Genomic DNA, 24,051 nt, shown 5'->3' on the forward strand with positions numbered 1-24,051 from the left:
CGATGAAAAATCGCCGGAGGCATTCACCGGTAGCGACGGTGTCATCGACTACGCCAAAATGACGGAACGACCGGCTATCCGTCGGCGTCGTTTCTTCAGTTTGGGCGTCGTCATATCCAACCAATACTGGATAGAGAGATAAGTGCAGTCACACAAGACTTAGGGAGTCGCTAGGTGGAGAAGGGGTAGCTCGTTGGTTGCTGGTCAATCTTCCGCCTACAGAAAGGTGGGGTAGGCAGCCATGACCCTCTTCGAAACTTGGGTACCATAGGTCTTGAGGATATCATGAGGATATCTTAGCAAAGAGGAAGTCCGCTTTTTTTTTGTTTTTTATACAAAAGAAACTGATTTTGTTCTAGCCATAAATTCAACCCTAAATATATATTTATATCGGCTTATTTATCATTTTTTATATAGAGTAATAAATCTATTTTTATTTTTTATAGACTTTTTTCGCAAAGGGGCATTTCGTTTTATTTTGCGTTAACTAATGGGGAAGACGTTACAAACGACACTCAAATAGCATTGATCATTGCTTTCAATCCATTCCAGGTTTCGGTGGCCGTTGGAACAATTTGATCGGGCGGTAATTGGAAACCATAAGTACCCGAGTCTCGAAGTTCTATAGTGTATGAATAAACAACCCCTTCGTTCTCGTAGTAATGATCCGTGGTGTCACCAGATGCCACTGTAACTCACGATGTCTGTAACATGAAGGTAACAAAGCTCTTAATTTTCCCGCTGGACGATGATGAAAACGTAAGGAGAACGTAATAAACTTACAAATGGTAACAGCGGTATTTCCGTAGGTATAGGGTGTCCCGTACGTGGATGTTAACGCATTCACAGCGATTTCCATGGCACGGAACTGAATAAAAATAAATAAATTGTATTTACAAGAACACTTGGTCTCATCATTTGTTTCTTATACCATCTCAGGATATTCCGCAGGTAAATCGGTGGTGTAGCCGTAAGGTGAAAGAAACATTTGTGAATAAGAATGCATATGAGAGATAGTTGTTTTAACTCTGCCACGATCAGCGGCAATCAAGTCCTAATGTTCAACAAAGAAACAGTGTTATCCATCTAATTGATTTTTAGCACCAATAAGACAAGTTTTACTCTAAATGCGCTGGCTTCGCGCTCGGAGAATGCGGCAATTCCATGATAAGCTATACAGAGTGACATATAGAAAAATTATATTTGTATCAATTGATATAATAGATTCAGTGAAAATTATACTTCCTGAACAGGGATCGCTGGAGGAACCAGATCCGGCAAAACCGATCGGAAAATTGCGGTTAGCATCGACACCGACGCACGTCGATTCATTGTTAACAAGACGATTCTTCCTCCAATTGCGATCCTTATAGAAATTAAACAGTTTCTTGTCAATTGTTGAATACGCGATTTATGACTCCAACTTATACAGTATTCCAAGTATAGGCGTATCCATCTGGATTGGCAATAGGAACAAATTTCCAATCGTACTGGTCAACGAGCGAAGTAATCTCCGGATAGGAACCATATCCAGTTGTTATCTTTGATTATACAGGACCACTATTATAGTTGAGAAGCCAAACACAATTTTTACGAGCTTTTCTTTTATATACCTGGTCGATGATCCACACGCAAGTAGCCGCTGTAATCCACTCTCTAGCATGGATATTGCAATCGAAAAAGTGGACCGGTTTGTTTGCTGAAAGACCACTGCTAATAATCGCTTGGACGATTTGTACTTTGCTTTGGGGTTGTAGTTAGGTAGTTTAACGTAGGCACAAGATGGGCATTTGGGCGGGCAAATTTCACCGAAAAGACGATTGCAAGTATGTACGCAACGAAACGTTTTCTTGCACGGTTTGTCACACAAAAAAACACACACAAAAAAAAAAAAACTATTGTGACATCTAAAAATCTTGCATCTGACATTGCGAAGTGGCAAACCGTGAAGGGCCCATCAACATAGGGATTTTCAGAGGTATTTTAAGTTAATGTTGACTTTTCCTGACAAACTATTAACTATACCGTTTCACCTATTAAAATGTGTCGAATTGCAAGGTACTAATTACTACGAAATTCATATCGATCCTTGGAGCTTCGGTCAAAACGGGAGATCTGGTAAAAGCTGAACTGCTTGTTTAAGGTATAAAGTCAGTGACCCAAACACGTTTTTCACTGATGCCGCATAATATAGTGCAATAAACAGTTTCCCGAAACTGTTCAGTTAAAATAAAAAAAGTAGCCGTTGAGAGACTAAAGAAATGGAAGACGGAGTATTAATTACTCGTTGAAAAACAAAATTACGCAAGAGCTGTTTTTCACTATCTTTTAATTCCAGCACATTTGCTATTTCAAACGAAGGCTTTCTAACAGAACAGTTTTGGACGCTACACTTTTTATTGCGATTCCGAGTTATTTATTATGAACATCAATTTTGATTAGTGATCGGACACTTTCTTAAGTGCACATCCCTCTGTTCCCATACAATGTCCAGCATGAATTCGCATCATGTTGCATCTTCACATTATTCCGGATTCACCTTTATCGCTTCAAAATACTCTCAACAACTAATCAAGGCCCAACACCCAAAGTCGACGAAAAAGCTCAATTTCACCAAGAACCACATTGAATATGTGCTTCAAAGAAACAAGTTTGCTAGATAGTCTCCGCTTTATATTTACACGTTTTTACACCAAGAGCCAAGAGGCGTAAGGCCTGAAATACATGGCTTTAAATTATTTATGCAATTGATATTTCATTAATTTAGTAGATCTTGTAGCCTTTGCCGTTGAAAGGGATGTGGACGGGGGCAACTGGGAGTTCGTATTCATGCACGGGAGCAACTGGGAGCTCGTATTCGTGGACGGGAGCGACGGGCAAGTGGTCACCTTTGGGCTGGAATCCAGCTTCATCAGCGGCCCAAGTCAAAGTGAATTTCTGGCCTTCAGGGGAAACCCAGTAAGAGGATCCTTTGTTGGTGTTGCCTAAGACTTCACCGTACGATTCTTTTCCGTAAGAATCGTAGGTGACTCCTTGCATCTTTTTCTGGACCTGGGACTCTTCACGGGTAGTGTAGTCAGACTGGGCATAGCTGTGAATTAAAAGATTTAATTTTTTCGGTTATGATAACCTTTTATACTCATCTTAAGTAGTATAAAGAATGAAATTCAATTACCTCCATTGGGTGTTGCCATCGAGGTTGCGCTCATCAGATTGACTGGTGATGGTAATGTCAGCGTATTTGTTATCCTTGTTGTAGGCTGGTGCGGGGTAGGCTGGTGCGGGGTAGGCTGGTGCGGGGTAGGCTGGTGCGGGGTAGCTAGTAGTAGGGTACTTTGGTGCCGGGTAGTTTGGGGCAGGGGAGCTGGGAGCCTTGTATTCCGGCTTGTAGCTGGATGGTACGGCGGCAGCAACAGCCAAGAATGCGGCGACGAAGAACTATCGGAAAATATCGTCATTAGTTTAAAGTCCAAAGTTTTGTCTGTCTCCAGGTTAGGAAGAATTAGTGACAAAATGCCTTACCAGCTTCATGTTGTACTTAGGTTAGTTTGGTAAACAACTGATGCTTTTGGTTCCTTATTGCTGGGCTTATATAGTCAGGTGAATGGTAAGTAACATGCAGTCGGGCATTCAGTTGACCTAGTTGTTTTAGCTGCTAGCTTTCGTTCAAGCAGTACAGGTTCGGGCGTTGTGCAAAAAAATTCTGCGCTCTCACTTTTCACACTAGCTTTTTACAACACTTTTGTCTTACTTTGCGATAGACTCTTCTGCCACACTGTCAACATTTTTCCATTTCAAAAGCCCGCATTCAGCCCAAGCTACTAAAAATTGTCTATGCACTGCATAAAAGCATTGAATTTGTTAGAACTGGGTATGTTGACTTCCTCCTACCCCTTCCATTTCATTCCTATTCCAATGTAAACGTCTTTGCGGAAACTACTAGAATCGACTAGAATGGATGTTAATTGCTCAATTAACAGCTGAAGAATAAGCAAGAGCATGTAGACGTTGATTCTTATGATTCCTATTTGCCGCATGCAATCCCTGCATTGCAAGACCCATGGCCTGGAATGCATAATTAACCACCAAAAGACGGTGATCATCGCTTCTAAAAGTAGGTCAATAAATGAAATAGAAGCGACACACTCTTTTTGCCGGCTACATAAACTCGTTTGAAGGTGATTCAAGACATCAGTTGTTCAATTCATCAAAAGTACGCAACACGAAACTAACAAATGGAATTTCTTTTGATTTTATTGGTTTACATTTTCATCGCTTATTGAAAAGTTTCAATTTCTTTTCGTAGTTTGTCATCGGCACTTTCTTGGCTGTTGCTGCCGCTGCGCCTTCCAGCAACAAGCCGGAATACAAAGCTCCTAGCTATACTACCCCAAACTTCCCTGCACCAAAGTACCCTACTACTAGCTAACCTGCACCAGCTTACTCTACTCCCAGCTACAACAAGGATAACAAATACGCTGATATCACCATCACCAGCCAATCTGACGAACGCATCCTCGATGGCAGCAGCCAATGGAGGTAATAAATAATTAATCTGAGGATTTCCGTTATCTGATAAAAAAAAACAACCAAGACCAAGACCAGGACCAAGACTGCTATGCCATAAAAACGAAAAGTTAGTCGATTATTTTTTTTTTTTACACTGGCCTTCACCTGCCATTCAAACTGGCTTACGAGCAAACGACGAACCTTTTAAGAATCCATTAGGGGTTGAAAGATTCCCATGGGGTCAGTTCGATTAACACCTGAATTATATTACGAGAATACAACAGCATATACCATAGACAGTGACAGAATCCATTCGCGCAGCATTCTTTTTCTCTGTTTTGTCACTCATCGAAAACAATAAAGCGAAGAGGGCAGTATGGGTTTCGCTGATGCATCAACCTACCTGCTAATCACTTTTACTCTCAATAAATTGCCAACATGAGATTCCGCAGGAATTAAAAGGTTTAATTCAACGTGCTACTCACGTGCCACCTAGTGCCAACCGAAGATAACTTTCCCGGTCTTACGGCGGGACTGATACACGTTCCATTCACGATCCGTGATTAACAATAGACCATACGATTTTTCTATTGTAGCGTTTTTCATATGTAAGTATCTCTCTAGCATAAACAAGATTCTATTCAATAGATAATAAAAGAAGTGACGAATAAAGTTCATTTTTTATTACTGTCAATTCAGTTTATTCTCTTTGCGAAATTTAACAAGAAACGTCAACTTGTGCCATAAAGAGCTGCAGCGTTTTGCAAGTCTCTTTGGTGCAGTATAAAAGACTTGATAAAACATTTTACATTTGGTAACGGTGTTGGTTCGCTATAGCACCGTTACCATGCGTGATACCATATGCGTTACTAATGAGTGCTTATCTAATGCTAATTGCAGGTCTGGGAATGGCTGAAAAGAGTGACGCAAAAGTCAGGACAGTTTGAAAAATGATTGGAATAATGACCACACTGGCTGGATACATGGAAAGGAAAGGCTATAAACTCCAAATGGAGGAAATTAGGTGTCCACATGAATTATAAACGGTGGATTAATTGGACGACCAAACCCACTCTTTTTCACGTTCTCTGCAGTTAACCATCACAAAATTGTTTTTATTCTGTTTTATATAAATCAGGCAGAAATGTAAATAAATTCTCGTCGTGACCCTCGAACTGCTCGCAGTTTTGGTGATGATGCAGCTTTAAGAAGTCGGAATGAGCTGCCGCGAGTTCATCTAATGTCCGTTAGGGTAGACTATTAAATTTAGCTGTTGATTTATCCAAACGCAGGGGGGGTGGGGGGGAATAAGCAGCAATAATTGGGAAGGGGCAATCAAGTAAACTAATCTTAAGGGCCGTATTCAAAATAAGCCCATAACCATCCCCAAAAATAATCGCTGACGTGGACGTTGGAATGTCTCCCAATTCATCAAAGCCGAATTGTTTGCCATTAATTTCAGAGGTGATGGGAGATGCTATTGTAGTAGCGACGAACAGGAAGAGAAGGACCTGTTGAAGATGTTAATAAGAATATTCAACCAACTCATTGTTATACGTACATCACTTGTTAAATTGCATTTAATTACAAAGTACTTTCAGTAAAATTCATGTTAATATTTGGAACTCCGCTTGGGCTGCGGCGATCCGATAAATTTTTTTATCTTGATCGGGAAGTCTGGGATGCGGAGATCGGACCGAGTTGAACGCGTTTTTACACAGAGGGCATAAAGACAATGACCTAAACAAACAAGTTTTAAAAAATTACCAAACCTGCGCTGTTAGCTCCTCCGAATCCTATGCCGTTACGAGAAATAATACAACATTTGTTTCTTACAATGGAGACACAAAGTCATTTATGTTATTTCATCCCACCATGACTACATCTAAAATCATAGATGTAAACCGTCAAAAAATCGTGAGTACCTCTAGAGCCAGAAAAGTTAGTAGACCTAGTCGACAGAGTTGTAAGAGACTCAATATTTTCCACATATCATATGAGCAAAAAGGTTTATTAAAAATGCATGTCTCGAAGATTGAAAAAATAAAGCAAAGAAAAACAATCTTGAAATTTGGGGGTGTGGACGACCAACAGTCCAGATCCAGCCAGTGTGAATTTGACCCACTTTAACTAGGCTACTGCACGTAGTAGTGGTCTCAGATATGATAGATAAACATCAGAACGATTGAACCTTTCGGCGAACCGAAACAGATCCGATTAAAAGCAAGCGGCCGCGAGGGAAACGAAATAACATAGAACGTACGTTTGATGTGAGCCAACGATCATCTGAAGAAATTGCTGAATTAGAAGCAAAGTTACGCGACATAGACAATGAAAACGTGAACTTGACTTCCACGATAGCGACAATGCAGCAGGCGGAAAAGGAGTCTCAAAGAACTTTGAAGATGGTGGAATATCAGCTATATCGGAATGTGATGTTGCAATATTGACTAACAACGCGACAGAACGAGGTTCTGATGGCTTCTCCCAAGCCAGTACAAGCGGCTGAAGGGCAGGTGGCAGCGCTTCCTGAAGACCTCATCGCATTGGAGGAAGTTGTAACGGAGGCAGGCGGCACCATTCAAGCAGAGAAGATCGACGAGAAGGGCAGTGCTGACCTCAGCACACAAAATAAGGCAAACACCACTGCATTGAAGGAGGTCGTAACGGAGGCCAGCGGCATTTCTGAAGCAAAGAAGATTAACCCGATCTGCAGCACGGACGTTATACAAAAGAACGCAGATATCACCAAGAAGAAAGGTGGATTCAGATTTAAACGATGGCTGCAGAAGGGTGCCTTTCGAATGCGTAAAGTAGAAACAGCGGTGTAACAACCAGCACGGTTTTTTCACTGAATAATTTTGTCTCGTCCCTGGCTCATGCTATCCTGGCTGCATTCTTGTTTCAAATTTCAGAAATAATTAAATTTACTCCTTTCAGACGATTACCCGTGGTCCGAAGAAGCAAGGCATCCAAAGCAATGCTCTCTCTTGAACTAGTGATCTCTGTAATCCTGGCAGTGTCGCGACTCTCTACATTTTGACCGTTATGGGGGACACATTGAGGCGATTCGAGTATCAAGCTGCACAAGATGCAGTTTCGGTGACTCCATCGTCTCGTTAATGTTGGAGAGAGTCGTTGCAGAGTTTGTTTTGTCTTCGGAAGAACGCGGGTAGTTAGTCGAACGTGGTTCAATTGGTTCATTTTGTTTAGGACTGAAAGAGAGACAAGAATGGGGGCATGGAGGCATTAGCTTGAAAAAATCATTCTGTTCAATAAATATCTATCAAAAAATTAATGTATGGCCAAGTAAATTATTTAAATTGGGTAGCATCATCAAGTAGAATCAATTTTTAGATAGAAAAACGGGTCGTTAAAATTCCAAGTTCTACACAGTCTGTTCTAATAAATTGACACAGTGAAAGTTGGTTTCAGGGATTGTTCCGAGCCAAGCTGATGCAAATTGATGCCTGTAGTTGAACAATGTAAGTGTAAACAATAACGTCATCAAATTTCAATTACTAAAGTTTATTGGGTGATTAAAGGCAACGATCGATTAGAACAGCGAAGGGTATAACGAGATGCACTGACGGATGCGGTGACTCGCAAAAGGGGGAACTGACACTTTCTTAGTAGAAAAACAATGGAAGAACGCTAGATTGTGGAACAGATTTGTAAAAGGGTAAAGACAAAGTGACCTCTACGTTACCAACGGCTCACATACGAATGAAAATATCGCGTTTTTAAAGCCGAGTTACTCTTCATGGAACAGCTATAGTACACGAATAAATGTGGTGCGTGCCAATTATTTGAACGAACACTGTAGCAATAGACTTTAAAGTGTTCGGTCTTCATTGTGCAATATGCTGAGTCCTGGCCGTGTAATCGGACATGGGTACGTATTTGTTAGATGTGATGTGTAGTTGAAAATGATTGAATGGACTATGTTCTTAACCTATCTGAATGGAAAACATACGGTGAACAGATCCTTATTTCACGTTTCCTATTTAAACTTGACCAGTCACGTGTTTCTAACTCCGGACTAGCAACGTAGCTCTCACTATGCGACCAACGAATGCGATGTGACTAGAAGTTGTTTAACGGCATCATTTATTAGACAACTGAACTAGTACCAGATTCCAATCTGAAGTGATACAATTCAGAATATAAATAAAGCTGAAACGAAATTGTGATGATCAATAACGTCAACCAGTAGAACTTTACATTAAAAAGTGGAACATTGTTTTTGTTAGCAAGCTGATTAAAATCAAAGGGCTATCGATAGTACTTTGGGGCTTCAGTTTTGTAGCTGGGAGCTTAATTATTGAGTTTGAAACTACGATATTTACCCATGACTGTAAGATTATGTGGACTGGATAGTGAACGGCTGTGTGAGTGTGACACTCTCCTTCCTACCGTTGCCGATCGATGAGTCCACTCGACTGGTTCCAATTTTGATTTGTCTTCATTTTATAAGAATTTGTGTCCCCCTAATGCACGCCACTAGCCTATGACGTTGAAAATTACAAGGGCTATATTATTCTTACCCCACCTTAAGTGACGTTTTCACATTTCCTTGTGATTCTCTTCCCTTTTGGCGTTTGGCAATTGCGATTTAAAGGCACGTAACCAGAGAAAAACAGACTATTCTCAACTGATCGCACATGCGCTTTTTTGCTTTGAATTTTCACCAGTTTGAAGGAAAAAAGTGAATATGTACTTTAATGAGTTAATGAATTAACGTGATACGTGACGTCAAGATTGGAATTAACATTGACTATAAATGCTAGAATTTGGTAGTGACGATCCTAGATTGTTTTATTTCCGACAACTGCAATAATTTTATTTCCGACAACTGGAATAACACTTAAACAATGCGTGAGCCAATTAGTGCCAACATCGGCCGCAAGGCGATATGGAGGATTCTTGCATGTCGTTAACGGTCTTGATGCGTGATGCCACACCCTAATTCGTGAGTGCTTGAAAGTAATACGAAATTTTAAACATTTAATTAAGTTATTTGTTTTATAGTCAAGTCAAATGATATTCATCACTGTTTTCCCAATAATGTTCATTTAAGACATTGTGTAATATTTTCTCAGAATTTAAATGGGAGTTAGTTTTATGTCGGAAATTGTCCGATTTTTTTATCAACGTAGTTTGGTGCCTAAATTCACGGTATATAAGAGTTGACTGCATTTCTATGTGTAGCGGCACTTGAAATGACTGGGTATGGTACCCTCCCAATGTTGGGATTGCTAGTAACCAAGAGTCTGTAAGTTCAACTCGAAACGTCAAGCGTTGGTATGGGATTGGCCCACCATTCCAATGCAAGGCGGACTAGCTGAATGCAAGGCTGAATAGAGAGGTAAGAGCTATCAGCTGATGTCATGATAGATCGGATCAAAAGCTGTACTATACGATTCGGTCCATCGTGACAGGTCTGAAGGATACTAGCATGTCATTCAAGAGCTTAGCGCAACATTTTTTTTTTTTTTTCAACAACTATAATTCAAACCGGCAAACCAAAACTTCTAACATCTAGTCCGAATATTTGAGCATTTCCTTTTAAGGGAATTTCAGGTTGAAATTAGGAAATTAACATTAGTGGTGGAAATGCAAACTAAAAAATTGTACGCCACGCAATTAAACACTGTAAAGATAAGTGGATTTCAACCTTGCCCAATTCTATGTTAATTAGCTAATGCTATGAATTAAAGCAATGTTCTATGCTACGCAACTAAATAGCTATATAAATTATACCAGACTGATGAATACCAATGATGTAATTCTCACTAATGTTCTAGTGCATAAATGCGTTCAGAAATTTCAATGTTGTAGAGAAACAAATAGTTTTCATTAGCTTTATTTGATACAGAATAAAAACACATTCTATTTTTCACGTTCACGTTCACTCCTATTTAATTGTGTCTTGAGTGTGGTCTTACATTGCACAACTTCTCCATTTTTAATAGTAAAAGTTCACAGTTTATTTTGCTATGGATATCACCAGTTCTGTTTCTGATCAAAGGCAGGTCCTTCTCTGGTGTTAAGTTCAAGTGAATCTGTAGAAATAATAATTCAGGAATGGCATGCTGTCCCACAACCAAATTTTTACCTCAAAGAACTCAAGACATGATTTTGGTTTTGTCTTCATAAGTTTCCCTGCATTATTTCAATAGCCACAGTTTCGAACAAAAAGTTATATTTTCCCCCTAAAATAGAAATTTGGCAATTTTTGGAAATGGAAACCAATACTTTCTGGAATTGAGTTAAATTTTAGGTGTGCACACTTATCCTGTCAGAACTGCATTGCACAACTCTTACCGATGCCGAAGAAATGGTGTACAATAGGGGAGACCGGGGCTAGTTGGCCTGGTTTTTACACACCCTGTCTTACCACTTGTAATTTTTCCTGTAATGATAACATTTATGGCCTAGCTGATGCTTTGTTATCTTATCTAAATTGTATCGTAAAAAAAAATGCTAATTTAGAAAAACTTTCTGCCCAAAAAACAGTTTTATTCGGACACTTTCAGCTGGCAACTTACCCCGTAAGTGGGGCAAGTTGCCCGTGAAGTCGGGGCAAGTTGGCCTTACATCTTTGCAGAGCACTTTGAACACACGTATGAATTTTCATCTTCTCCTCTGTCATCCACACACGACTCGCACGCCCATAAGCAACATTTTTTAATTCTACAACGAATCCAATCTTCTTTAGTGGTGGAATAACGCCCTCCGCATCCTGGGCAAAATGATTCTTTTTTCTTGACTTCTTTTTTGTTCCGCTTTGCTGGCTTGCTTTTCTTGAACTCATCAGCTTTACACAGTCAAAAATGGAAACCCCACTTAAGCCCACTTTAAAGTGGGGAAAATGAAAGTATACACTTATTGGGGTAGACGCCCACTATCTAGTGTATATATACACTTAGGCGTACACTTTTTAAAAAGTGTAGCAGCCCACTTAGGCCGAAGGTGGGCATTGGTTTATATTAGGTGTACCTACGTGTGGTACACTAATTAGTGGACAACCAGGTGGATTTATAGGGGTAGATGAATGAAATAAACAAAATTTAGATTTTAGAAAAAGCAGGTGATGCTGTCATTTATTCATTAAGGCTGGATTTGGTATGCAGTAAACGAATAAAGGTGAAAAAACAAGCGGTATATCAAAGAATGAATTTAACTTTGCTGCTGTTGTTTGAGGGACTGCGGAATTGTTGCTGATGCAACATTGTCGAGGCAGTTTGCAAATTCTTGATTGCAAGCGCTGATATTCTTTCCAATTTGAAAAACAAATTGTTCGAAAAAAAGAAAAAATTTGTCAAGATATTGAGGATATTCCAATCGGAAAATGAAAAAAGATGCAAATAGCACATGAAAGGCATGAGCACAGTTACTACCAACTGGAATGGCAGTTTTTTCTATGACGAGAAAGAATGATAAAGGATGTTCCAGGGTTCCAGAGACGATCAAGAATGGCTGTTTATGATAGATTTCGTCTTTTGATTCTACAATAGAAGATATACTAGCATTTTCCTGGAAAAAAGAAATGACATTCAGTCAGGTCGATGAAAGTAACAAATAATAAAACAGAAATTACTTTGACGAAGTAAAAAAGGCGACCCAGTTTTGATGAAAAATCAGCCTTCTTAATCCTGGATACACTGGGCATTACTTTCAAACACAAAACTAATGCCCCAAGAGATTCTATAAAGCGCGTAAAAGATATTAAATGTTTTAAAATTGTTTCCATGCCTTCAATTCTACAAGTAATAAACGTTTTTATCATACCGTCAGTAGATTTTGTAACTTCCACTTTTTTCCTTTCCGCTAATCCAACCAAAGCGTTCTGAAACCGTCCGAAGAAACGCGTTTCCAAGCAGGAGTGTGCGTCCTTATATTTTCGATAAAAATCGTGCAATATCTAACAAAAAATATATTATAGTAAAAAAATTACGTAATTTAACTGTATGAATTACCAAAGATCCGTTTTCAAAATCCACGTAACGTGGATATTCTTCGAAAATTTGAGAAGCGGACGTTAAGGTTACAGAAATTTGCTGCTCCCGGTAATCAAACGTACTCTCCATATACTCATGGATCTTGGCTTTATTTGTGATAGATTGCTGCTGTTTTAAAACCATGTTGAATCCTAAAGTGTCTACTTAATGCTGTGTAAGGGCCAGGGATAATCTTTTCACATTTAAAACACGAGAAGTCACTACGTCGCTTCTCCACACTTGACATGGCACTATGGCACTGCCAGAAACCAAGAACTAAAAATTTGTTACAACACTCTGCCGTCAAGCTGAAACGCCACGCTGCTTAGCTTACACGATCAACGAAAAAAAACACAAAAAACAGCACTTACTACAGTTAAGGATCGTTGCACTCGATGCTGATAAACGCGGATAAAACACAGCAGGTAATGACCTATCTGGACCTTCAACGACGATGTAACTGGCAATGGCGATCAGAGCTGCAACTTTGAACACACCCACACTGTTGTGGCTACTGTCTGTCTTTTGTTTTTAGCAATATTGCACAGAAGAAGTGAGTCATTCGACCTTGGAGGCGTTTCACCTTAGGGCGCAGATAAGGGTTGATACAAAAGGGGTGGGGAGAAAGAATTGCCACTGGCTGTAAGGCCAGCATTGTCTCAGAGATATGGTATACACTTGTCATTGAGTACCGGAATTAGTGTACTTCAGCACTTTTGGCAAGTGTTGCGCTGGACCACTTAACTAACACTTACGAGTTATACACTTACTAGGTGTACTAAAAGTGGGCAAACTTTTTTAACTGTGTAGAGTTGGGCGGCTGTTCAGATAACACAATCTTTTGAAGTTCACTCTATTTTTCATATAACATCAATTAATACCACAAACTGCTTGCTTTCAAGACTATTAATTTACCTTGGAAAAACAAAAAAAGGGGGAATTTAAAAATTGGCTTTAGGAAAAAGGGTTTCCTAAAGCCGAAATTGCACAAACAACGGTAACTAAAGTCCCTCTCTCTGCCGAAACGATTGCCCCTATAGAAAAGTAGTTTCAAAGATGATATACAAATAAACAAGGTCGAACCAAATAAGTTAACCACGACAAGGTGGTGATTGCCGCTTTCAAAACTAAAGTATATGGAAACAAAAGGAAAATGGAAGACACACCCGATATTTAGTCGGCTATATAACGCCGTCCGAAGGTGATTGAAGACATCAGTTGTTCAACTCTTCAACCATTCTCAACATGAAACTAGTAAATATCATTTCTTTTGATTGGTTTAGTTTAATATTTCATCGCTTAATGAGAAGTTTCGATTTCTTTTCATAGTTTGTCATCGCCGCTGTTTTGGCTGTTGCTGCCGCTGCTCCTTCCAGCTACAAGCCGGAATACAAAGCGCCCAGCTACCCAGCGCCAAGCTACCCCGCACCGGCCTACCTCGCACCGGCCTACCCCGCACCGGCCTACAACAAGGATAACAAATACGCTGACATTACAATCACCAGCCAATCTGACGAGCGCAACCTCGATGGCAGCAGCCAATGGAGGTAAGTCAATTTCATTCTTAATACTCCTTAATTTAAGAATAATCATACCAAAAAATTATAATTCTTCCAATCCATAGCTATGCCCAGTCTGACTACACGACCCGTGAAGAGTTTCAGGTCCAGAAGAAGATGCAAGGAGTCACCTACGACTCTTACGGCAAAGAATCGTACGGTGAAGTCCTAGGCAACACCAACAAAGGATCCTCTTACTGGGTTTCCCCTGAAGGCCAGAAATTCACTTTGACCTGGACTGCTGACGAAGCTGGATTCCAGCCCAAAGGTGATCACTTGCCCGTCGCTCCCGTCCATGAATACGAGCTCCCAGTTGCTCTAGTCCACGAGTACGAACTCCCAGTCGCCCCTGCCCTCCCTTATTCGCGCACTGGACCCGGTTACTAAGTTAAGAACGTTTCCTTTGTAAAATTTGTATGGCATGAACCATGTAAGTGTAACTTATTTCTTCAAATAAACGCAAATTATGTTTTGATATCCCTATAAAGGGCAATGATCTGAGTAGTCTAAACAAGTTTTGCAGTATACGAATGGAACTTCGATACAAGTAGCAGAACGCCTTGACTAGCGCAGTTATTACCTTAGCTCCATCGCCTAGTTTCCTTACCAAAATAAGAGGATGAAGAGTGAACAGGTTTATCATTCCTCGAGTGACGTCCTCAAACTGGATTCGTTCGAGCTAAAATCCCAGCGACTATTCGAACTCGACTTACGAGAAAACAACGAACCTTTTATTAATCCATTAGGAGTTGAAAGATTCCTGTATGGTCAGTTCGATTAGCACCTGAATTATATTACGAGAATACAACAGCATATACCAGACAATGACATAACTCGTTCACGCAGGAATCGATTCCACTGCGTTCTGTCACTCATCGAAAACAAAGCGACGAGGACAGTACCGGTTTCACTGCATCAACCAACCTGCTAATCACTTTTACTCCCAATAAATTGGCAACGGGATGGGCCGAACAACAGGAATCAAAAGGTTCAATTCAACGTGCTACTCACGTGCCACCTAGTGTCAACTGAAGAGAACCTTCCCGGTCTTACGGCGGGACTGATACACGTTCCATTCACGATCCGTGATTAGACCATATACGATTTTTCTATTCTGGCGTTTTTCATAAGTATTTATTTTTCTGGCATAAAAATGATTCTATTCAATAGATAATAAAAGAAGTAATGAATAAAGTTCATTTGTTATTATTGTCAATTCAGTTTATTTTGTTTGCGAAATTTAACATTATACGTCAACTTGTGTCATAAAGAGCTGTAGATGGTTAGATCATCTATGGTACAGTATAAAAGACTTGATAAACCGATTCACGTTTGGTAACGGTGTTGGTTCGCTAGCGTCGTTACTATGGGTGATATCATATGCGTTACTAATGAGTGTTTATCTAATGCTAATTGCAGGTCGACTATGGATGAAAGAGTGACGCAAGCGCAAGGATCAGGACAGTTTGAATAACGATTGAATAACGATGGGACCACACTGGCTGGTTACATGGAAAGCAAAGGCTATAAACTCCAAATGGAGGAAATTAGGTGTCCACATGAATTATAAACGGTGGATTAATAGGACGACCAAACCCACTCTTTTTTCATGTTCTCTGCAGTTAACCTTCACAAATATTTTGTTATTAAGCAATGTCCCTTGTCATTCTATCATCCAATCAGTTACCCGTTGAAAAAGCAACGACAATCTTATGTAGGATCCTTATTGTTTATTTATGACAATTATTGTCAATCCTACGATTCCAGTTAGAGTTTGACATTGCAATGGCATTAAAGGACACATCCTTCTTTTATTTTTACCATCATAACGTTTTGAATGAAAATTTAAGACAAGAAAATACGTGGCCTTAAATCGCAATTGCCAACCGCCAAAAAGAGAAGGAAATCGGGAAGAGGATGTCATAAGGAAGGCGAAAATAGCAGTAAACGAGGAGTAAGCATCACACAGCACTTGTAATTTTAAATGCCATAGGCTAGTGCGGAAAATATCAAATGCATAATATGCATAATATATGGGATACGTACATGCAAATGTATCAACCCCCCCAAAACAACCCAAATTAAACCATAACCCCCCAAAGTGTTTTGGGGGTTATGGGCTTATTTTGAATATGGCCCTGAAGATGAGTTGATTGCCATTTCGATCCCAATTATTGCTTATCCCCCCCCCCATGTGTTTAGATCAATCAACAGCTAAATTTAATACCCTAACGGACATTAAATTATAGATGAACTCGCGGCAGCTCATTCCGACTTCTTAAAGCTGCATCACCACAACTTCGAGCAGTCCGAGGGTCACGACAAAAATTTATTTACATTTCTGCCTGATTTATATAAAACAGAATAAAAACATATTTGTGATGGTTAACTGCAGAGAACGTGAAAAAAGAGTGGGTTTGGTCGTCCAATTAATCCACCGTTTATAATTCATGTGGACACCTAATTTCCTCCATTTGGAGTTTATAGCCTTTCCTTTCCATGTATCCAGCCAGTGTGGTCATTATTCCAATCATTTTTCAAACTGTCCTGACTTTTGCGTCACTCTTTTCAGCCATTCCCAGACCTGCAATTAGCATTAGATAAACACTCATTAGTAACGCATATGGTATCACGCATGGTAACGGTGCTATAGCGAACCAACACCGTTACCAAATGTAAAATGTTTTATCAAGTCTTTTATACTGCACCAAAGAGACTTGCAAAACGCTGCAGCTCTTTATGGCACAAGTTGACGTTTCTTGTTAAATTTCGCAAAGAGAATAAACTGAATTGACAGTAATAAAAAATGAACTTTATTCGTCACTTCTTTTATTATCTATTGAATAGAATCTTGTTTATGCTAGAGAGATACTTACATATGAAAAACGCTACAATAGAAAAATCGTATGGTCTATTGTTAATCACGGATCGTGAATGGAACGTGTATCAGTCCCGCCGTAAGACCGGGAAAGTTATCTTCGGTTGGCACTAGGTGGCACGTGAGTAGCACGTTGAATTAAACCTTTTAATTCCTGCGGAATCTCACGTTGGCAATTTATTGAGAGTAAAAGTGATTAGCAGGTAGGTTGATGCATCAGCGAAACCCATACTGCCCTCTTCGCTTTATTGTTTTCGATGAGTGACCAAACAGAGAAAAAAGAATGCTGCGTGAATGGATTCTGTCACTGTCTATGGTATATGCTGTTGTATTCTCGTAATATAATTCAGGTGTTAATCGAACTGACCCCATGGGAATCTTTCAACCCCTAATGGATTCTTAAAAGGTTCGTCGTTTGCTCGTAAGCCAGTTTGAATGGCAGGTGAAGGCCAGTGTCAAAAAAAAAAATAATCGACTAACTTTTCGTTTTTATGGCATAGCAGTCTTGGTCCTGGTCTTGGTTGGTTTTTTTTATCAGATAACGGAAATCCTCAGATTAATTATTTATTACCTCCATTGGCTGCTGCCATCGAGGATGCGTTCGTCAGATTGGCTGGTGATGGTGATATCAGCGTATTTGTTATCCTTGTTGTAGCTGGGAGTAGAGTAAGCTGGTGCAGGTTAGCTAGTAGTAGGGTACTTTGGTGCAGGGAAGTTTGGGGTAGTATAGCTAGGAGCTTTGTATTCCGGCTTGTTGCTGGAAGGCGCAGCGGCAGCAATAGCCAAGAAAGTGCCGATGACAAACTACGAAAAGAAATTGAAACTTTTCAATAAGCGATGAAAATGTAAACCAATAAAATCAAAAGAAATTCCATTTGTTAGTTTCGTGTTGCGTACTTTTGATGAATTGAACAACTGATGTCTTGAATCACCTTCAAACGAGTTTATGTAGCCGGCAAAAAAGGGTGTGTCGCTTCTATTTCATTTATTGACCTACTTTTAGAAGCGATGATCACCGTCTTTTGGTGGTTAATTATGCATTCCAGGCCATGGGTCTTGCAATGCAGGGATTGCATGCGGCAAATAGGAATCATAAGAATCAACGTCTACATGCTCTTGCTTATTCTTCAGCTGTTAATTGAGCAATTAACATCCATTCTAGTCGATTCTAGTAGTTTCCGCAAAGACGTTTACATTGGAATAGGAATGGAATGGAAGGGGTAGGAGGAAGTCAACATACCCAGTTCTAACAAATTCAATGCTTTTATGCAGTGCATAGACAATTTTTAGTAGCTTGGGCTGAATGCGGGCTTTTGAAATGGGAAAATGTTGACAGTGTGGCAGAAGAGTCTATCGCAAAGTAAGACAAAAGTGTTGTAAAAAGCTAGTGTGAAAAGTGAGAGCGCAGAATTTTTTTGCACAACGCCCGAACCTGTACTGCTTGAACGAAAGCTAGCAGCTAAAACAACTAGGTCAACTGAATGCCCGACTGCATGTTACTTACCATTCACCTGACTATATAAGCCCAGCAATAAGGAACCAAAAGCATCAGTTGTTTACCAAACTAACCTAAGTACAACATGAAGCTGGTAAGGCATTTTGTCACTAATTCTTCCTAACCTGGAGACAGACAAAACTTTGGACTTTAAACTAATGACGATATTTTCCGATAGTTCTTCGTCGCCGCATTCTTGGCTGTTGCTGCCGCCGTACCATCCAGCTACAAGCCGGAATACAAGGCTCCCAGCTCCCCTGCCCCAAACTACCCGGCACCAAAGTACCCTACTACTAGCTACCCCGCACCAGCCTACCCCGCACCAGCCTACCCCGCACCAGCCTACCCCGCACCAGCCTACCCCGCACCAGCCTACCCCGCACCAGCCTACCCCGCACCAGCCTACCCCGCACCAGCCTACAACAAGGATAACAAATACGCTGACATTACCATCACCAGTCAATCTGATGAGCGCAACCTCGATGGCAACACCCAATGGAGGTAATTGAATTTCATTCTTTATACTACTTAAGATGAGTATAAAAGGTTATCATAACCGAAAAAATTAAATCTTTTAATTCACAGCTATGCCCAGTCTGACTACACTACCCGTGAAGAGTCCCAGGTCCAGAAAAAGATGCAAGGAGTCACCTACGATTCTTACGGAAAAGAATCGTACGGTGAAGTCTTAGGCAACACCAACAAAGGATCCTCTTACTGGGTTTCCCCTGAAGGCCAGAAATTCACTTTGACTTGGGCCGCTGATGAAGCTGGATTCCAGCCCAAAGGTGACCACTTGCCCGTCGCTCCCGTCCACGAATACGAGCTCCCAGTTGCTCCCGTGCATGAATACGAACTCCCAGTTGCCCCCGTCCACATCCCTTTCAACGGCAAAGGCTACAAGATCTACTAAATTAATGAAATATCAATTGCATAAATAATTTAAAGCCATGTATTTCAGGCCTTACGCCTCTTGGCTCTTGGTGTAAAAACGTGTAAATATAAAGCGGAGACTATCTAGCAAACTTGTTTCTTTGAAGCACATATTCAATGTGGTTCTTGGTGAAATTGAGCTTTTTCGTCGACTTTGGGTGTTGGGCCTTGATTAGTTGTTGAGAGTATTTTGAAGCGATAAAGGTGAATCCGGAATAATGTGAAGATGCAACATGATGCGAATTCATGCTGGACATTGTATGGGAACAGAGGGATGTGCACTTAAGAAAGTGTCCGATCACTAATCAAAATTGATGTTCATAATAAATCGCTCGGAATCGCAATAAAAAGTGTAGCGTCCAAAACTGTTCTGTTAGAAAGCCTTCGTTTGAAATAGCAAATGTGCTGGAATTAAAAGATAGTGAAAAACAGCTCTTGCGTAATTTTGTTTTTCAACGAGTAATTAATACTCCGTCTTCCATTTCTTTAGTCTCTCAACGGCTACTTTTTTATTTTAACTGAACAGTTTCGGGAAACTGTTTATTGCACTATATTATGCGGCAGTGAAAAACGTGTTTGGGTCACTGACTTTATACCTTAAACAAGCAGTTCAGCTTTTACCAGATCTCCCGTTTTGACCGAAGCTCCAAGGATCGATATGAATTTCGTAGTAATTAGTACCTTGCAATTCGACACATTTTAATAGGTGAAACGGTATAGTTAATAGTTTGTCAGGAAAAGTCAACATTAACTTAAAATACCTCTGAAAATCCCTATGTTGATGGGCCCTTCACGGTTTGCCACTTCGCAATGTCAGATGCAAGATTTTTAGATGTCACAATAATTTTTTTTTTTTTGTGTGTGTTTTTTTCGTGTGACAAACCGTGCAAGAAAACGTTTCGTTGTGTACATACTTGCAATCGTCTTTTCGGTGAAATTTGCCCGCCCAAATGCCCATCTTGTGCCTACGTTAAACTACCTAACTACAACCCCAAAGCAAAGTACAAATCATCCAAGCGATTATTAGCAGTGGTCTTTCAGCAAACAAACCGGTCCACTTTTTCGATTGCAATATCCATGTTAGAGAGTGGATTACAGCGGCTACTTGCGTGTGTATCATCGACCATGTATATAAAAGAAAAGCTCGTAAAAATTGTGTTTGGCTTCTCAACTATAATAGTGGTCCTGTATAATCAAAGATAACAACTGGATATGGTTCCTATCCGGAGATTACTTCGCTCGTTGACCAGTACGATTGGAAATTTGTTCCTATTGCCAATCCAGATGGATACGCCTATACTTGGAATACTGTATAAGCTGGAGTCATAAATCGCGTATTCAACAATTGACAAGAAACTGTTTAATTTCTATAAGGATCGCAATTGGAGGAAGAATCGTCTTGTTAACAATGAATCGACGTGCGTCGGTGTCGATGCTAACCGCAATTTTCCGATCGGTTTTGCTGGATCTGGTTCCTCCAGCGATCCCTGTTCAGGAAGTATAATTTTCACTGAATCTATTATATCAATTGATACAAATATAATTTTTCTATATGTCACTCTGTATAGCTTATCATGGAATTGCCGCATTCTCCGAGCGCGAGGCCAGCGCATTTAGAGTAAAACTTGTCTTATTGGTGCTAAAAATCAATTAGATGGATAACACTGTTTCTTTGTTGAACATTAGGACTTGATTGCCGCTGATCGTGGCAGAGTTAAAACAACTATCTCTCATATGCATTCTTATTCACAAATGTTTCTTTCACCTTACGGCTACACCACCGATTTACCTGCGGAATATCCTGAGATGGTATAAGAAACAAATGATGAGACCAAGTGTTCTTGTAAATACAATTTATTTATTTTTATTCAGTTCCGTGCCATGGAAATCGCTGTGAATGCGTTAACATCCACGTACGGGACACCCTATACCTACGGAAATACCGCTGTTACCATTTGTAAGTTTATTACGTTCTCCTTACGTTTTCATCATCGTCCAGCGTGAAAATTAAGAGCTTTGTTACCTCGATGTTACAGACATCGTGAGTTACAGTGGCATCTGGTGACACCACGGATCATTACTACGAGAACGAAGGGGTTGTTTATTCATACACTATAGAACTTCGAGACTCGGGTACTTATGGTTTCCAATTACCGCCCGATCAAATTGTTCCAACGGCCACCGAAACCTGGAATGGATTGAAAGCAATGATCAATGCTATTTGAGTGTCGTTTGTAACGTCTTCCCCATTAGTTAACGCAAAATAAAACGAAATGCCCCTTTGCGAAAAAAGTCTATAAAAAATAAAAATAGATTTATTACTCTATATAAAAAATGATAAATAAGCCGATATAAATATATATTTAGGGTTGAATTGATGGCTAGAACAAAATCAGTTTCTTTTGTATAAAAAACAAAAAAAAAAGCGGACTTCCTCTTTGCTAAGATATCCTCATGATATCCTCAAGACCTATGGTACCCAAGTTTCGAGGAGGGTCATGGCTGCCTACCCCACCTTTCTGTAGGCGGAAGATTGACCAGCAACCAACGAGCTACCCCTTCTCCACCTAGCGACTCCCTAAGTCTTGTGTGACTGCACTTATCTCTCTATCCAGTATTGGTTGGATATATATACAGGTACCGGCCGATACCTGTACTGGCCATACCAACTATACCTATAGAGTGGTAACATACTGCCTAGCAAGCCCATTTCTGGGAGTCGCAAACAACTCTTATATACCGTGAAATATGGGCCCGAAACATGGTTGGTAAACGCCGTGATGCACTTTCCGTGAAAAATCTTTTTCAAATTAATTCTGAAAATAAACTTTCAAATGTTATAAATGAACTTTAAAGGAAAAAGTGTAAAGAAAATTATTTTATATCACAGTTAGACAAAAATTAACGGGAAATTCAAAATAAAACGGCATATTATGCAGAAAATCTCACAAGGTATATGCTATATAGCATGCAAGTGTAACTGCCCTTCCTGCCGCTAGGGTATAGGCAGAATGATCTGGTACTGCACCGCTAATATAAGATTTCTTTTGATTAGTTTTACATCCTGACGGTGCGTTAAATTGTTCTTCGCATATCCGATGGAGCAGACATTAAAGCCTATTAGTGGCTTCTATAGTAACAAGGCGAAAGTTGACTGTTATATGATTCTTCACGGTTATCACACTCTTAGTACTGCAGTTGTCCATTGAATACACATAAAGAAAACTATTGCGGCCAGGAAAGTAGATAAGAGAGAGGTGACAATCTGAAGTTTGTTTTCGTTCGTGTATAGTTTTACAATGATAACAGTGGGTTCGTGTATACCCTTCAAGCCTGGTAAGCTTAGCTATCAACGGCAAACATCTCATCGTGACGTTCGTTGACGGTCAGCTTCGGTTATTGGGTTAGCAACGGAATTTGTTAGGAGTCAATAAGTCATTCAGTCTAGCTAGGAGTACGATTAAGTAAATTGAAATAGACAAAATCAGACGAGATGATAATGAAAGATTATCGAAAACGTAAGGCTGGTTACCATCACAACAGCATTTATTATTTTAAACCAGTTTTATATCTTTCTTTAGCTCGTAAACTAAAGTGAACTGGAGAAAAAATGAAGATTCCCTTCGCAGTTTTATGTAGTAGTTTGCTTTTATCAATTTCAGTGACAGCAAACGTCGATTACTCCGGGTATTTAAATTACATTTCCCAATGCATAACAAGCTCAGCTATTACCTGACACACACTGAGGTCTTAAAAGTTGTTAACCTGAAGCATTTCTCTATGGCAGGCATGTTGTGATCCGTGCGATTCCCGAGACGAAAGACCAACTGGAACTTTTGGATGATTGGTTCTCGCAAACGACCAGCTTCCTCGACTTCTGGTTCCCACCGAGTAAAATTAACAAGTTTGTCGACATTCGCGTCCATCCCGAATGGTACGTTTCATCTTCAATCAGGTTGTACATGTTATTTAATCTGTATACCGTTAACAGGTACAACCATGTGGTTGAAACCTTAACTCGTATGAACATTAATCATAAAATCCATATTGCTGATGTTGGTGAGTTGGTGCGACAGGAACAAGAGACCATCGCTCTCCGACGCGCACTTTACAGTGGAAAAGCAATTGATCTTGAAAATTATCACACGTACGAAGAGGTAAATCCATATTCCCATAAACAGTGTTCACCTGCAAGTTTTATTTTATATTATTGTTCAAAACAGGTGACGTTCTTACTTGGCTGACTTGGCTAATACAAACCCAATAGTGTCGACTAAGGTTGGAGGGACAACCGCAGAGGGTCGTGACATTGTTCAGTTAATCATCAGCACTCGTCTTTCTGCCAATAAACGTGTTGAGTTCTTCGAATGCAATGTGCACGCAAGAGAGTGGATTACGGCCGCAACATGCATTTGGATTATTGACCGGGTAAAGAGACGTACTTTTTGCTTTCTTTTGACAACATTATAGTGTTTGTTATACATGATTAATTGTATACGCAGATCACTACTGGGTATGGTTCTGATCCCGAAATTGGCGCATTGCTCTCGACAAAGGAGCCTGCAGCGATGTCCACAGTGTAGTTTTTTCTCACACATGGAAGTACAGTCATTCCTGGACAGCTTTTTCCCACACTCGATTTTTACTCTGTGCCCGCATTTTGGGATCACCTTC

At 40.0% G+C, this 24,051-nt stretch overlaps 6 protein-coding genes and 4 long non-coding RNA genes across 15 annotated transcripts; 5 read left to right on the plus strand and 5 right to left on the minus strand.

The window, feature by feature from the left end:
- Positions 1-468: 468 nt before the first annotated feature.
- On the minus strand, positions 469-1,964 carry LOC116935390 (carboxypeptidase A1). The gene is made up of 7 exons (XM_032942705.2): positions 1,945-1,964; positions 1,614-1,743; positions 1,431-1,541; positions 1,243-1,366; positions 1,123-1,172; positions 932-1,054; positions 469-868 (listed from the first exon to the last, which is right to left on the minus strand). The coding sequence occupies exons 1-7, from the start codon at positions 1,962-1,964 to the stop codon at positions 623-625; spliced, it is 804 nt and encodes a 267-aa protein (XP_032798596.2). The 3' UTR covers positions 469-622.
- Positions 1,965-2,656: 692 nt separating this feature from the next.
- LOC123472469 (endocuticle structural glycoprotein SgAbd-1-like) lies at positions 2,657-3,747 on the minus strand. Its single transcript, XM_045174053.1, has 3 exons — positions 3,523-3,747; positions 3,176-3,438; positions 2,657-3,091 (listed from the first exon to the last, which is right to left on the minus strand). The coding sequence occupies exons 1-3, from the start codon at positions 3,529-3,531 to the stop codon at positions 2,764-2,766; spliced, it is 600 nt and encodes a 199-aa protein (XP_045029988.1). The 5' UTR covers positions 3,532-3,747; the 3' UTR covers positions 2,657-2,763.
- Positions 3,748-6,504: 2,757 nt separating this feature from the next.
- On the minus strand, positions 6,505-9,318 carry LOC123472491. The gene is made up of 2 exons (XR_006646935.1): positions 8,859-9,318; positions 6,505-7,724 (listed from the first exon to the last, which is right to left on the minus strand). It is a non-coding gene; the product is annotated as an uncharacterized LOC123472491 (long non-coding RNA).
- Positions 9,319-11,581: 2,263 nt separating this feature from the next.
- Positions 11,582-13,326, minus strand: LOC116933442. 3 transcript variants are annotated; one of them, XM_045174046.1, is made up of 5 exons: positions 12,884-13,326; positions 12,492-12,673; positions 12,304-12,436; positions 12,113-12,219; positions 11,582-12,048 (listed from the first exon to the last, which is right to left on the minus strand). In XM_045174046.1, exons 2-5 carry the CDS (start codon positions 12,654-12,656, stop codon positions 11,692-11,694), a joined length of 762 nt encoding a protein of 253 aa, XP_045029981.1. In that variant the 5' UTR covers positions 12,657-12,673; positions 12,884-13,326; the 3' UTR covers positions 11,582-11,691. The 3 variants fall into 3 exon arrangements, with proteins under 3 accessions (XP_045029981.1, XP_045029980.1, XP_045029979.1); XM_045174045.1 differs by having other exon boundaries at positions 12,492-12,771; positions 12,884-13,319; XM_045174044.1 differs by having other exon boundaries at positions 12,492-12,788; positions 12,884-13,319.
- Positions 13,327-13,611: 285 nt separating this feature from the next.
- On the plus strand, positions 13,612-14,546 carry LOC123472470 (endocuticle structural glycoprotein SgAbd-3-like). The gene is made up of 3 exons (XM_045174054.1): positions 13,612-13,766; positions 13,842-14,059; positions 14,137-14,546. Exons 1-3 carry the CDS (start codon positions 13,758-13,760, stop codon positions 14,456-14,458), a joined length of 549 nt encoding a protein of 182 aa, XP_045029989.1. The 5' UTR covers positions 13,612-13,757; the 3' UTR covers positions 14,459-14,546.
- A 1,835-nt stretch (positions 14,547-16,381) lies between these two features.
- LOC123472479 lies at positions 16,382-18,139 on the minus strand. 2 transcript variants are annotated; one of them, XR_006646923.1, is made up of 3 exons: positions 17,847-18,139; positions 17,521-17,753; positions 16,382-16,655 (listed from the first exon to the last, which is right to left on the minus strand). It is a non-coding gene; the product is annotated as an uncharacterized LOC123472479 (long non-coding RNA). The 2 variants fall into 2 exon arrangements; XR_006646922.1 differs by having other exon boundaries at positions 17,521-18,139.
- Positions 18,140-18,379: 240 nt separating this feature from the next.
- LOC123466512 (gamete and mating-type specific protein A-like) lies at positions 18,380-19,464 on the plus strand. The gene is made up of 3 exons (XM_045174047.1): positions 18,380-18,538; positions 18,623-18,945; positions 19,030-19,464. Exons 1-3 carry the CDS (start codon positions 18,530-18,532, stop codon positions 19,355-19,357), a joined length of 660 nt encoding a protein of 219 aa, XP_045029982.1. The 5' UTR covers positions 18,380-18,529; the 3' UTR covers positions 19,358-19,464.
- A 1,112-nt stretch (positions 19,465-20,576) lies between these two features.
- Positions 20,577-21,005, plus strand: LOC123472485. The gene is made up of 3 exons (XR_006646929.1): positions 20,577-20,687; positions 20,752-20,875; positions 20,946-21,005. It is a non-coding gene; the product is annotated as an uncharacterized LOC123472485 (long non-coding RNA).
- Positions 21,006-21,047: 42 nt separating this feature from the next.
- Positions 21,048-21,732, plus strand: LOC123472478. Its single transcript, XR_006646921.1, has 3 exons — positions 21,048-21,186; positions 21,250-21,334; positions 21,414-21,732. It is a non-coding gene; the product is annotated as an uncharacterized LOC123472478 (long non-coding RNA).
- A 1,190-nt stretch (positions 21,733-22,922) lies between these two features.
- LOC123472472 (carboxypeptidase A1-like) lies at positions 22,923-23,998 on the plus strand. 3 transcript variants are annotated; one of them, XM_045174060.1, is made up of 5 exons: positions 22,923-23,064; positions 23,165-23,311; positions 23,369-23,534; positions 23,601-23,805; positions 23,880-23,998. In XM_045174060.1, exons 1-4 carry the CDS (start codon positions 22,988-22,990, stop codon positions 23,619-23,621), a joined length of 411 nt encoding a protein of 136 aa, XP_045029995.1. In that variant the 5' UTR covers positions 22,923-22,987; the 3' UTR covers positions 23,622-23,805; positions 23,880-23,998. The 3 variants fall into 3 exon arrangements, with proteins under 3 accessions (XP_045029995.1, XP_045029993.1, XP_045029994.1); XM_045174058.1 differs by having other exon boundaries at positions 23,165-23,534; XM_045174059.1 differs by having other exon boundaries at positions 23,165-23,534; positions 23,601-23,998.
- Positions 23,999-24,051: the final 53 nt, after the last annotated feature.

Source organism: Daphnia magna, linkage group LG5, assembly GCF_020631705.1.
Source record: "Daphnia magna isolate NIES linkage group LG5, ASM2063170v1.1, whole genome shotgun sequence".
NCBI lineage: Eukaryota > Metazoa > Arthropoda > Branchiopoda > Diplostraca > Daphniidae > Daphnia > Daphnia magna.

What these genes read in the sequence shown, in the direction of transcription:
- LOC123466512 (XM_045174047.1), top strand. An exon ending in GATGGCAACACCCAATGGAG is followed by an intron (nt 18,946 to 19,029) that starts GTAATTGAATTT and finishes TTTAATTCACAG; the next exon opens with CTATGCCCAGTCTGACTACA.
- LOC116935390 (XM_032942705.2), bottom strand. Translation starts at nt 1,964, where the DNA reads ATGTTGATGGGCCCTTCACG. An exon ending in GCGTGTGGATCATCGACCAG is followed by an intron (nt 1,542 to 1,613) that starts GTATATAAAAGA and finishes GTATAATCAAAG; the next exon opens with ATAACAACTGGATATGGTTC. An exon ending in CAGCGATCCCTGTTCAGGAA is followed by an intron (nt 1,173 to 1,242) that starts GTATAATTTTCA and finishes CACTCTGTATAG; the next exon opens with CTTATCATGGAATTGCCGCA.
- LOC116933442 (XM_045174046.1), bottom strand. Translation starts at nt 12,656, where the DNA reads ATGGTTTTAAAACAGCAGCAATCTATCACAAATAAAGCCAAGATCCAT. An exon ending in AGTTACAAAATCTACTGACG is followed by an intron (nt 12,220 to 12,303) that starts GTATGATAAAAA and finishes CGCGCTTTATAG; the next exon opens with AATCTCTTGGGGCATTAGTT. An exon ending in GCCTTTTTTACTTCGTCAAA is followed by an intron (nt 12,049 to 12,112) that starts GTAATTTCTGTT and finishes TCTTTTTTCCAG; the next exon opens with GAAAATGCTAGTATATCTTC.
- LOC123472472 (XM_045174059.1), top strand. Translation starts at nt 22,988, where the DNA reads ATGAAGATTCCCTTCGCAGTTTTATGTAGTAGTTTGCTTTTATCAATT. An exon ending in GCAAACGTCGATTACTCCGG is followed by an intron (nt 23,065 to 23,164) that starts GTATTTAAATTA and finishes TCTCTATGGCAG; the next exon opens with GCATGTTGTGATCCGTGCGA. An exon ending in ATTATCACACGTACGAAGAG is followed by an intron (nt 23,535 to 23,600) that starts GTAAATCCATAT and finishes TGTTCAAAACAG; the next exon opens with GTGACGTTCTTACTTGGCTG.
- LOC123472469 (XM_045174053.1), bottom strand. An exon ending in GATGGCAACACCCAATGGAG is followed by an intron (nt 3,092 to 3,175) that starts GTAATTGAATTT and finishes TTTAATTCACAG; the next exon opens with CTATGCCCAGTCTGACTACA.
- LOC123472470 (XM_045174054.1), top strand. An exon ending in GATGGCAGCAGCCAATGGAG is followed by an intron (nt 14,060 to 14,136) that starts GTAAGTCAATTT and finishes TCCAATCCATAG; the next exon opens with CTATGCCCAGTCTGACTACA.